Below are 12,978 nucleotides of genomic sequence, written 5' to 3'. Positions count from 1 at the left end.
GAGGATAACTAGGGATTACTTATGCGGTCATAGGCTGGCCCCCCACTAGTGCGCTGCTAATATGTTCCAGATCCTAGGGTGCGTAGACGCTCTAAATGAACAGATGAACCTTAGCCTCTCATGGCACGATGTAGTTCACTTGTACGAGTGCCATTGCCTTAATGAGTCGTATTAACTAAAATCTAGGTCTGACGAGGTGAGGCTGATATCTTACCTTCCTAAGTCCAAAAAAGGCTTGAAGGACGATTATTTAATTGTCTTTGGAACATGGCACGATGGTCTTCGATGCCCAGTTAGGGCGGGAGCACCAGGTGGGGCACTCTAGGGTCAAGTCCCCCGGTAGGGATCTTAGTTTTGAGTTTTCCTTTCACTCATTTTGGTCTCAGTTTTGATTATTTGCCTTTTTGGACTGACATAACCCTCCCTTTGGATATTTTGTAGACAAAGTACACACTACTCCGAGGATAAGTTTGGTCAAAGTCCAAGCTTTTAACTACCTCCTAAGGTCCGAGATCTTTGTGAGCGAGGACGGGCAATTGCATGCCGCTCACCTCATCTTGGACTACGAGCCTTTCTCTCGTGCTTTCGTGGACGTGGGTCAAGCGATAAGGGCTGGGAGTCCCCGATTAGCCCGTATTGACGTTTCTAAGCCGGGCTTTCTTGCTCGGAGAGACCTACCACCAGTCTAACCGCCCACTCAGCGCGTTCTCCAAGAGGTAGTCGTTCTAGGGGAGGGAATTGACTCCTCACATTCGTCCCTTGAAACTAAAATCGATCACTTCCATTTCAATGAGGAGGGCGAGGTATCAACAAGGCCCGTAGAGCTTTCAGATTCCGGCTCGAATCTTGATCGCTTCTCAACGGCTTACTCTCCTGGACTGGTAGTTGCTCGGATTGACACGAGCCAAGAAATTGAAGATGAGGGTATGGACATAAAGCCAAGATCCGTTCTGAGGGGGCTTATGTCCAATAGGAACAAGGGGCAATCCTCCAATGATGCCTCTAAAGAGTAGGTTCCAGCTAAACTTCCTCCTCCTCCTTTTCCTCCTTCCACTGACCCCGTGCTACAACCCATTCCCAACCTGAGGCGGAAAAGGCCAGTGGAAGAACTGGAGGAGGATGAGGTCGGCCCCCAGAAGGCCAAACAACAGAAGAAAGGCAAGGAGCCCAAGGACAAGAAGACGAAGTCCATCAATAGCCGAGAGAAGGCTGCCATTAGGAGGGAGCAGCGCACCTGGTCTCCCCGCCTAGAGCTGGATGGTGCCCCCATCCTGTGGGATGCAACTCTTTGGGAGTCCCAGCGAGGGCAGGCGTCTTACCTTGCCGAGGTCCTGCAGCAACCCCTCCTTTTGCCTCGTGACATGGACAGGCTCCGAGCCACCAGGCAACTAGATCTCTTCATGTCATTGAAGAGAGACCTTGCTATGGTAAAATGAAGACTTTCCCTTGTTCAGGTTCCTTATTCCGTGCCCGTCTATCTGTCATTTTTTGTTTTAATGATTCTTCTGTTATTCCTGTGCAGGTCACCCAACAAGTCTTCATGGCTGAGGAGTGGGCAAAGAATTCTCGAGAAGAGCTGAACGCTGAGGTTTAGTCCCACCTTGCCGCGAAGAAGGCTGTGAGTGCTCTCAAACTGGAAAAAAAATGCTTAAGCGAGAAGATCAAAGAGGTATTCAAGGCCCGGGACAGTGCTGAGGCGGGCCTTAAGACTACAACGAAGCAGGCCGAGGACATGCGCCAGCAACTTCATTTATCAGAAATAAACCTTACAACCGAGAAGCAAATGGTCTCGAACCTTAAGGCGCAGCTGCTACAGGTGAAGGAGGTGGCTCGTTTGGTCAGGGAGGTGGCTGAGGCTTGGTGGTAGCCTCTTATGAGCGCGAAATGGCGAACACTGAAGCCAGGCTAACCAAGGAGGTGGCTGTGGTTTGCAGAAACTACGTCACCAAATCTTGGGGAGTAGCCATGGACCGGGCGGCAGTTCCTGCAAACTCTGACCTTAGGAAGATTGAGAATATCTTCTTCCCTGAGGATATTCGTGAGATTCCAGGTTCAGATCCTCCTGAAGAGCCCCCTTCCGCCCCGACCACTGCTCCCGATTCCATCATACCCGAAGGGAAAGGGGGGAATGAGAAGGCACAGCCACCAGCCAAGGCCAAGTCACCTGAGGACGCCCTCACTATAATGGACGTTGTCATGCAAGCCAAGGATGCCGGACCCACAGCAGGAGGTGATCGTCCCGAGGCTGAGGGCCCTGCAAAGAGCTCAACCTAAGATAAAGTCTAGGACATTAGTGTAGGGTTTCTCTTGTAGTTGTTTCGTTCTTTTTTCCATTTCCTTAGCTTTTGTTAATGTTTGTAAGATGACACATCTTGGAGCTTAATGAATGATATAATTTCTTTTTTGAACTTTATTTTATTGCTTCAACTCTTGTCTTCATTGTGAATGAATTTCAACTGTGTTACTAGATTTCCGATGATAATCCATTATTCACAGTTTAAGTAATACGGCTAAGTATAAATGAGAGAATAAGACTCTTCCCCCATGATTTTGTGCCCTTTTGAGTGACTAATTCCCCCAATCCTGTCGTTTGAGGAGCCACGCAAGATCGGGATTCTGTTTAACACTTAGACAAAACTGCATAGTGCTTAATTTCCCCCAAACCTATGGTCCGAGGAGCCACGCAAGACTTGGGTTCTATTTAACACTTAGATAAAGCTGCATAGTGATTAATTTTCCCCAAGCCTGTGGTCTGAGGAGCCACGCAGGACCTAGGTTCTGTTTAACACTTAGATAAAACTGTATAATGATTAATTTCCCCCAAACCTATGGTCCGAGGAGCCACGCAGGACCTGGGTTTTATTTAATACTTAGATAAAACTGCACAGTGATTAATTTCCCCCAAGCTTGTGGTCCGAGGAGTCACGCAGGACTTGGGTTTTATTTAATACTTGGGTAAAAATGCACAGTGATTAATTTCCCCCAAGCCTGTGGTCCGAGGAATCACGCAAGACTTGAGTTCTGTTTAATACTTGGATAAAAATGCACAGTGATTAATTTTCCCCAAGCCTATGGTCCGAGGAGCCACGGGTTTTGTTTAATACTTGGGTAAAAATGCACAGTGATTAATTTCCCCCAAGCCTGTGGTCCGAGGAGCCACGTAGGACTTGAGTTTTATTTAATACTTGGATAAAAATGCATAGTGATTAATTTCCCCCAAGCCTGTTATCCAAGGAGTCACACAGGACTTGGGTTCTATTTAATACTTGGGTAAAAATGCACAGTGATTAATTTCCCCCAAACCTGTGGTCTAAGGAACCACGCAAAACTTGGGTTCTGTTTAATACTTGGATAAAATGCACAGTGGGTAACACCAAGAGTACGAACTTTCATTAATAATAGTACTTTTTCAGGTTATTTACATTCTAGGGACATGGCACTACATGCTCATCCAAATCTTCTAAAAAGTAGGCCCCTATGCCGGCCACCGAAGTGATACAATATGGCCCTTCTCAATTTGGTCCGAGCTTTCCCCACACGAGATTTTTTGCAGTGTCCAAAATTTTTCTTAATACCAGATCCCCAGGTGCTAGTGGCCTTAGTTTTACCTTGGCGTCTTGCTTAAGTTTGTGTTGGTAGTAGGCAAGTTGGACCATTGCTCTTTCCCTTCTTTCCTCGATAAGGTCTAAGCTTTTTTCCAGCAACTCATTGTTGCCATTAGGACAAAATGAGTTGGTCTTCAGTGTTGGGAAGTTTGTTTCTAGAGGAATGACGACCTTGGCTCCATAGGTCATCGAAAAGGGGGTCTCCCCTGTCAATCTGTGCAACGTGGTTCGATATGTCCACAGGACATAGGGCAACTCTTCCACCCATCTCCCTTTCACGTCATCTAACCTCTTCTTCAGCCTATTTACTATGACCTTGTTGACGGCTTTGACTTGCCCATTCCCCTGAGGGTAAGCCAGTGTGGAGTATCTATTCGCAATTCCCAACTCTGTGCAGTACCTTTTGAAAGCCTTACTATTGAACTGGAGACCGTTGTCCGAGATTAGGGTGTGAGGGATTCCAAACCTGGTGACGATGTTCCTCCAAATAAACCTCTTGGCATCTACGTCTCTAATGTTTGCCAATGGTTCGGCTTCGACCCATTTTGTGAAATAATCAGTGTCGGCGAGAAGATACCTCTTGTTCCCCATTGCTTTAGGAAATGGCCCTAGGATATCCAAGCCCCACTATGTGAACGGCAAAGGGCTGGACAGCGGATTGAGGGTCCTACCCGGTTGATGTATATTTGGGGCAAATTTCTGGCATTGGTCGCACTTCTTCACGTATTTATGCGCCTCTTTCTGCATGCTTGGCCACCAGTAACCTTGGGTTATGGCTCTATGGGACAAAGACCTGCCCCCTGTATGGCTCCCATAAATTCCTTCGTGCAATTCCTCTAGGATAAGCTCCATGGCGTCAGGGTGTACGCATAGCAAGTACGGTCCTAAAAATGAGCGCATATACAGTTTCAAGTCCTCAGACAACCAGAATCGAGAGGTCTTTCTTCTAATCTTGTCGGCCTCGCTCTTCTCTTCGGGTAAGACGTCCTCCTTTAAAAACAATATTAAAGGTTCCATCCAGTTAGGCTCCGCCCTGACGCTGTGAACATGCATCAACTCAGCCTTCACCACCGAGGGCCTGTGTAGATCTTCCACAAGTATAACTCGAGGTAGGCATTGAGCCGAGGAGGTGGCCAGCGTGGCAAGAGAATCGGCATGGGTGTTTCTACTCCTGGATACGTGCATTAGGCTAAAAGAGTTGAAACGCGACCGTAGGCACTTAGCTTGGACCAGGTACTCTTGCATTCTTTCATCCCTTGCCTCCAATTCCTCATTTACTTGTCCTACAACAAGTCTTGAGTCCAAGAACATGTTTATGGATTTCCCGTCCAATTTCTCGACCATAGACATTCCTTCCAACAGGGCTTCATATTTTGCCTCGTTATTCATGGCCGAAAAGCCTAGCCTTAGTGATTTCTCGATGGTAATCCCCTCGGGGGAAATCAGGACGAGTCCCACCCCAGAGCCTTTTTGATTTGTTGCGCCGTCAACATACGCTTTCTAGCAAGTGGGCCATTGTTGAGAGACTGTGCCGACCAATTTTTTATCCGTGCTTGGCATTCCTCCCTCTTCTTATGGTGAGGGTTCAGCAAACTCAACCACCAGATCCGCGAGGACTTGGCCCTTCACGGCGTTGCGAGGCATGTATTTAATGTCGAAGGCGCCATGAATGGTCCCCCACTTAGCTATTCTCCCTATGTAATCGGCACTTCAGAGTACAGACTTAGTAGGAGTTGGATTAAAACAACAACTGTGTGTGCCTAGAAATAATGGGGGAGTTTCCGCGTGGCCTGTACAATCACTAGGATGGCCTTTTCCAGGGGGAGGTAACGGATCTCAGCCTCGTGCAATGACTTGCTCATGTAATAGATAGGCCGTTGTATGCCGTTTTCCATCCGGATCAGCACCAAGCTCACTGCGTGAGGGGTCACGACGATATAGGCGAATAAAACTTTGTCGGCTTCAGGACTAGACATGATTAGTACCCGAGATAGATACTCTTTAAGCTGCTGGAAGGCCAAGGTGCATTCTTCAGTCCACTCGAACCCTTTCCACTTGTTTAATAAGAGAAAGAAAAGCCTACACCTATCTGCCGAACGAGAGATAAAACGATTCAAGGCGGCGATCATGCCGGTGAGCTTTTGGACCTCCTTAGGGTTCCGAGGAGGCTGCATGCTGTGAATAGCTCTAATTTGGTCGGGGCTGACTTCAATACCTCTGTGGGTCACCATATAGCCTAAGAACTTTCCTGATCCCACTTCGAATGAACATTTAGACGCGTTCAGGCACAACCTGTATTTTCTCAGGACTTCAAAGATATCGCTGAGGTCCCCCAAATGCTCGGACACCAATTTACTCTTTACTACCATGTCGTCTATATAGACTTCGATGCTCTTACCCATTTGCAACTCAAACATCCTGGTCATCATCCTCTGGTAGGTGGACCTGACGTTCTTCAAACCAAAAGGCATCACCTTATAGTGGTAGTTTCCGATGGGAGTGACAAAAGTTGTCTTTTCCTGGTCATCGGTAGCTAGGGGTATTTGATGGTATCCTTGAAAGGCGTCTAAGAAGCTCATTCGAGGATGTCCCGCGGTTAAGTCCACCAATCGATCTATCTGAGGCATAGGAAAGGGATCCTTTGGACAAGCCTTATTTAGGTCCGTGAAGTCCATGCAGACTCGCCATTTCCTGCACTTCTTCTTCACCACAACTATGTTGACTAGCCATTCGGGGTAGAAAACTTCTTTGATATCCCCTACTTTCTTAAGTTTTATCACCTCCTCCCTCACCGTATCAGCATGCTCTTTCGACAGTCGCTAATGGCGTTGCTTCTTAGGCGTAATGACTGGATTATCGTTAAGGTGATGGCATATGAAGTTCGGATCGACTCCTCGGGCCTCGTAGGCGTCCCATGCAAACGCGTCCACGTTTTCCTTGAGAAAATCAATTAGCTTTTCCTTCTCTTGGGGTGGTAGTTCCGAGCCGACTTGAAAAAATCTTTCCGGATTGGGGCCCACAAGAACTTTTTCCAAATCCTCACAACTTGCCTCCTCGGTTGATCCCCCACCACACGGGGTCGGGGTCATTAATTGCTATAAGCCATTCTCGATAGGGGTTGAGGGCTCGGCACTCGGCCGTCACGAGATGGCGGACACCATGCATTGCCGGGCCATGGCTTGGTCTCCTATCACTTCTTTAACCCGACCCTTCGACGGGTACTTTACCTTTTGGTGCAAGGTTGAGGAGACAGCTCTTAGGGCATGAAGCCAAGGTCTAGCTACAATGGCGGTATAGGGCGAATATGCGTCCACCACTATGAAGTCCACCTCCACTATGTCCAAGTCTGTTTGTATAGGCATTCTAATCTGGCCTTTCGAAGTAACGATTTTCCCTTTGAAACTTACCAAAAAGGAGTCGTATGCCATCAAGTCTTCGGGTCTTAGCTTCAGCCCCTTATATAGGTCGGGGTACATTACCTCCACAACGCTGCCCTGATCGACTAGCACCCTCTTCACGTCATATCCCCCGATCGTGAGTATGATGACTAAAGCATCGTCATCCAAGAATCCGAGCATGGGCAAGGCCATCCCTTTAGCCCTCTTAGACTCATGGTCGTCAACTTCAGCGAGGAGTCAGGCCACCGACATCACTCTGAAAATATGGGAACCGGTTCTTCCTGGAGCGGCGAGAATAACATTTATCGTGCCAATAGGCAGTCTCAAGGTGCTTTGCCTTGCCTCAACGCTCGTCTGCTCTTGTCAGCCACTGGAATGGTGCAAGAGATGTCTTAGCTTTCCCTCTCGGACCAGCTAGTTTAAGTGGTTTTTCAGATTTCTGCAGTCATCAGTGGTGTGCCTCGATTCTTAGTGGTATTGACAGTATAGGTTCTGGTTGCATTTTGTGGGGTCGTCTGCCATCCTATTTGGCCATTTGAAGAATGGCTCGCTCTTGACTTTCTCCAAGATCTGATGTAATGGATCCCGGAACACAATATGGACTGCTTGCGCCTCGGCAGATCCAGGTTGCTCTGAGTAATCTCTTCTCGGCCGGTTGTTGCTGCTAAATCGGTCCGACCTGAAGTCCCTCCTCTCCTGAGGGACAGCCTTCGCTTTACCCTTACCCATCTGCTGGTCCTCTTCGACCCTCTTGTACTTGTGGATTCGGTCCATGAGCTGGCGCATGTTGGTGACCGATTTCCCAGTCAAGGATTTCCTTAAACCGTGCTCTGTCGGCAGGCCTCTCTTGAAAGTGCTGATGGTAACGTCATCATAATTGCCCTCTATCTCGTTATACATCTCCCAGTACCTATCCAAGTAGGCCTTCAGGGTCTCTCCTTCTCATATAGATAAGGACAGAAGGGAATCTAAGGGCCGAGGAACCCTACTGCTTATAATGAAGTGAGAGCCGAAAGCCTGGGTTACCTGCTTAAAGGAATTTATGGAGTTTGGCTTGAGGCCACCAAACCATCTCATCGCCATGGGTCCCAAACTGGATGGAAACACTTTGCACATCAAAGCCTCGTCTTTGGAATGGATGGCCATCCTCTGCTTGAACTGACTTACGTGCTCTACGGGGTCAGTCTGACCATTATATATGGCAAAAGTGGGTTGGTGGAACTGCCGAGGAAGCTCAGCCCCCTCTATCTTGCGTGTGAAGGGTGACTAGGAGGTTCGATCCAGGGCCTTACTCATGGCGCCGTTTGCTAGGCCCTTGTAAGACAGACTTTTGTGGCCACGTTTGTGAGGTTGCTCTTCCTCATAGGAGAAAGTTTCACTTGGTAGGGTTCTCGACCTTCTCCTGTATTCGTTGTCCTCTTCATAGCTGGTGTCCGGACTGAGGGAAGGAAGCCTTCGCTGTGCTCGGCGCAACTTCCTCTTCAGGTCGTCAATTTCTTGCTGTAAAGCCCTATTATTGTCCCGCTTTTGGGATGCATGACCTTTCTCTCTTGAACGGCTTCTATTCGTATGGGAGGTATTTACGCTACCCTTTCGTCGCTTGTTTTAATCTCTTTCCCATTCGAGGTTAAGAAAGTTGTCCTGTCGTTGGGAGTCTGCGGGTCCCATTTGGCACAGACCTGATCCTTCCATTTCTAACAGTCGCACTTGCTAAGGCACAAGTTCTTCCCACAGACGGCGCCAATTGTAGGGTCTCAATTTGGAGCCCAAGCCCAACAAGTATGGGGTCTTGGTCCAAGGGACCCAGAAACAATGAATTTGTAGAGAATGGACTACAGAACTGGGTCTTAGCGAAGTGGATGGTGGCTAAGGTTAGGCTACACAACAATTAGACACAAATAAATCCTGTTAATGTCCATATATTCTCAGTCCGAGGAGATGAGATGGATATTTGCTGGTTCTTGCTCTAAGTCTCCAGTTATTTTTCTGTTGCTCTCTTTTCCTTACTTTTTTTTTCGTCCCTTTCCTCATGAGGACTCCCTTCCTTATATAGTCTCCTTGAAGCCATCATGGCCCTACACTTGTTGATTATCTAGACCCTCACTTGAGTGCTTGTCCCATCGGACACCTCCTCCATCTTTCTGTGAGTTGTGATAGCCAAGGCAGCATTGTTCATAGGTCTTCTCCACATTAATGCGGCTAGAAAAGTAGCTGCAACGCATTTAATGTGGCAGCTGCAATCTCTCCTTGGACATCTTACGCTTCCTTCTTTGCCACGAGTCTGTGGGACTCGTCCTTGTTACTAATGTCCATTGGGGTGGGTCCTTTTAGTAGGCAGAGTGCATGTTTGAGCCATACTCGTCACGTCCGAGGAGACATTTCTCCTCGAACTGCCCTTTAAGTGTCTTCATGCCCATGAGAACTGGACTGGGAGCCCTTTTGGCGCTCACGTCTTCTTCTCAGATGTGGTTAATCTTCCCGTATGGAGCCCAAGACCCATTGTATGATTTTGGGCCTTTGCCCCTACAATATTGTATATTAATGTATATATAATATTATATGTATGTATAAATATTTAAAATATACCTATATGTAAACTTGACATTAGATGATACAAATTTGTAAATAAATGAATAAGATATATAATTATTACATATAACTTACTGATAATTTGTTTCTCAAAAAAAAAAAAAAAAAAAAACTTATTGATAATTTAAATAGTCCATGTCATGATAAAATTATATACAATTTTTAACAACAAAGGATTGGAGAGTCCAATTTTAATTAGTTTATAAACAAAAATCATTCTATCTAATTAACCCAAACAATGTAATTTCAAGCATAATTTTGTTATTAAGTATTAACGTAGACTTGTGAAAGGGTAAAATCTTATAGTCGTAGTGTGTATAAGGAAAAATAATAATTAAGTTAATCAAGTAGTTCATGTGTAAGTTTGAGCTAAACCCTGTAATAATTGTGTATTTTATCTCTTGGCCTTTTACACCACTGAATCTTTGATTGATTTAATTTATTTGTCATTATAAAATAGGACGTAAGTAATATAAAGCCTCCCATTTTTTTTTTTTCTTTTTGGGATATAATTACACTGCTATGTTTTAAGCAAAATAGATCAAGAGAAACTGACAAACGGTTTTCTTTTTATTAACTTTTTATTTATAGTTTATATTCTATTTTGATCATCAACCCCATCAAAACACATCTTCCTTCTTGTTATTTCACCTACCAAAGTGCACACTCTAGGCGATAACTCGGCACTGCAATAAGAGGAGCACCTTTTGGAGTGGTGAGTCCAGGCGTATCACTCATATCAAGCTCACCACCCTTCATTCCCTCATGTAACTCCCACGTAAAACAATGAACAAGCTCAGCCACACTCTTCTCTAATACATAAAACCCTAGTTGCATGCCTGGGCAAGACCTCCTTCCTGACCCAAATGGAATAAACTCAAAATCATTTCCCTTAAAATCCTTAGCACCTGGTTCCAAAAACCTCGACGGCTTGAATGCATTTGGCTCCTCCCACACCGTCCCATCCCGCCCAATAGCCCACGAGTTGATCACCACGCGCCAGCGAGCTGGGATAGAATACCCAGCTAACACGGTGTTCTTTGCAGTCTCATGGACGATGAGGGGGATTGGAGGGTGGAGACGAAGAGTTTCTTTGAGTGTGCACTTGAGATACGTGAGGTTTTCAAGGTCGGAGTCTTGGACTCTACGGCGCAAGCCTACGACATTTGAGAGCTCTACTTGGACCTTCTTGAGATCTTCTGGGTTCTTCATTAGCTCTGCCAACGCCCACACAATTGCTGAAGCAACAGTTTCGGTTCCACCAATCATTATATCCTGTGTAATAATATAGACAACCAATAAATCTTACTTTTATCATCCATGCACATACATATACAATTTATGATAAATAGTGATGTGAGAGATACACTGAATTTTACTAAATAAGCCTTACCATGATAGATTATTTTTTAACAGGATGGTTTAATTAATTTATTTCATATGAATAAAAAGCTCTTACCATGATAAGACCTTTGATGTTATCTCTATTGAGCTTAAAGGTGGATAGCGAGTCCGTGGACTTCTTGTTCTCATGATCAGCACCTTCATCAAGGAAACTTACTAGTTCATCCACCATATCTGTAGCAGCAGCTTCATTCTCATCCTTGCTATTCTTGTTTCTCTTTTTGGCCAAGTGTTCATCGATGACCTTATCAATGAACAAGTCAAGTGCCCTTCTTACATTAACCAATCTTTTCTTTAAATCTTTTTTATGAATCCAACTCAACCACGGTATAAAATCCGAAAAATCTAACTCTGTGAAAAGCTTCGAGTATTCTTGCAAAATGTTTTCAAACTGGCCCTCCTCTCCTTCACGTGAGTTGGAACCAAACGCTGCCTTATAGATTATGTGGCTGGTGAGACTTGAAGCCATCTTAGAGAGATTAATGGGTGTTCCAGTTTTGGTCGAAATGGTTTGGACCTTCTTGTCTATCTCGTCTCCTACAGAGTCCCAAGTCTCGACTCGTTTTCGGCTAAAGAGCTTCATGACACATATCTTACGCATTTGACGCCAAATTTGGCCGTAATTGGCAAAGGCCATGTCGGCCCGATCATAGCTTAGGTATGTAGCTGCGAAGCTTGAGGATCGGTTCGCGAAGACACTATCTTGGACCTGGAGGACTTCACGGGCCAAGTCTGGAGTTGATATGACCACCATGTTATGCATGCCCATTTGGAGATGGACGAGCCCACCATATTGCTGAGCAAGCTGGGCTAGATGATGGTGAGACATTTGGGGCATCATTGACATTTTGCCGATGATGGGTAACCCTTTTGGGCCTGGTGGGTAAGAAGAGAGTTTTCTAGTTAGCTGAAACAAGAAAACCATGATACATAACAAAGAAGGAAGAAAGAAAAACACGGGCGAATTTTGTATAGGGGATTCCATGGCTTTGGGGTTGGGATTTATGAATTGGCGATAAAAGAGTGTTATGTATTCAAAAGGGAAAAATAAGAAATTCATTCTGCACAAACTGTGTGTTTTGTTTAAGTGTGGCTGACACCCAAGTGAAACTGGTTTACTTTATTAAAAATAATTGTGTATTACTAGTACCATATGTCAATCATGCAAACTATTCTTTGCTATTTGTCTAACATGGAAATGACTTGAATTTGGTGTATCAATACTACGTTTTCAGGGTTTTCTTGTTTCAGCTACCATACAGCCACACCTTTTATAGCTAAAGCAGCATGTTGGTTTGGTGAAAGTCTCTCAATAGTCAATAGTCAATAGTCGCATACAAATATCATCGCAGGTAAAGAATTGAGGGCATTCCATATATTACGGTGTGGAAAGTTATTAGGGCGTATTCTTGGTTAGAGAGAAATGGTCCTCTATCATTTTTAGGCAATGAACAAATTACAAATTGACTTACAGAATTGAACAGAATAAATTTGGAAACAAAAAATTATTGAAAAGGCCATTAAATGAATTGTGGAACATAGCACCTGGTCCAAAATCTCTTGTTTTTCTCTCATTATTTAGGAAAAATATCAGGAATAGATAGACTGATATAATTATCATTTTGTTGAGACTATGTACTAACATTGCTATATATATGTCAATCAGGCAAAATATCTTGTTGGTTTTTAAATAGCTTTATCTAATTATAAACTATATTTTCAAACTTTTCTCTCACTTTTTCGGAGAAACATTAGAAAGGAACAATAGACCAATTTCATTATCATTTTGTTGAAATTGTAAACTATCACTGCCATATATAATTAAAACAAACACACATTTACCACATTTACGTTTTTGTAAATAAAAAATAAATAAATAAATCTCATCATAAAAAAAAAAAAAAAAAAAAAAAAAATTCATAACACTACAAAAAAAAAGTTCTATGGCCGCGTTTTTAAAACGTGGCTATATGTCAAAAAAA

At 44.6% G+C, this 12,978-nt stretch overlaps 2 protein-coding genes across 2 annotated transcripts; both read right to left on the bottom strand.

The window, feature by feature from the left end:
* Positions 1–6,745: 6,745 nt before the first annotated feature.
* Positions 6,746–7,195, bottom strand: LOC126705119 (uncharacterized). The gene has a single exon (XM_050404065.1). It carries the CDS (start codon positions 7,193–7,195, stop codon positions 6,746–6,748), a length of 450 nt encoding a protein of 149 aa, XP_050260022.1.
* Positions 7,196–10,243: 3,048 nt separating this feature from the next.
* Positions 10,244–11,981, bottom strand: LOC126706055 (cytochrome P450 84A1-like). The gene is made up of 2 exons (XM_050405315.1): positions 11,052–11,981; positions 10,244–10,867 (listed from the first exon to the last, which is right to left on the bottom strand). The coding sequence occupies exons 1-2, from the start codon at positions 11,979–11,981 to the stop codon at positions 10,244–10,246; spliced, it is 1,554 nt and encodes a 517-aa protein (XP_050261272.1).
* Positions 11,982–12,978: the final 997 nt, after the last annotated feature.

This window comes from Quercus robur, chromosome 11 (assembly GCF_932294415.1).
Source record: "Quercus robur chromosome 11, dhQueRobu3.1, whole genome shotgun sequence".
NCBI classification, from domain to species: domain Eukaryota; kingdom Viridiplantae; phylum Streptophyta; class Magnoliopsida; order Fagales; family Fagaceae; genus Quercus; species Quercus robur.
This window is presented reverse-complemented; position numbering and strand designations above follow the sequence as displayed.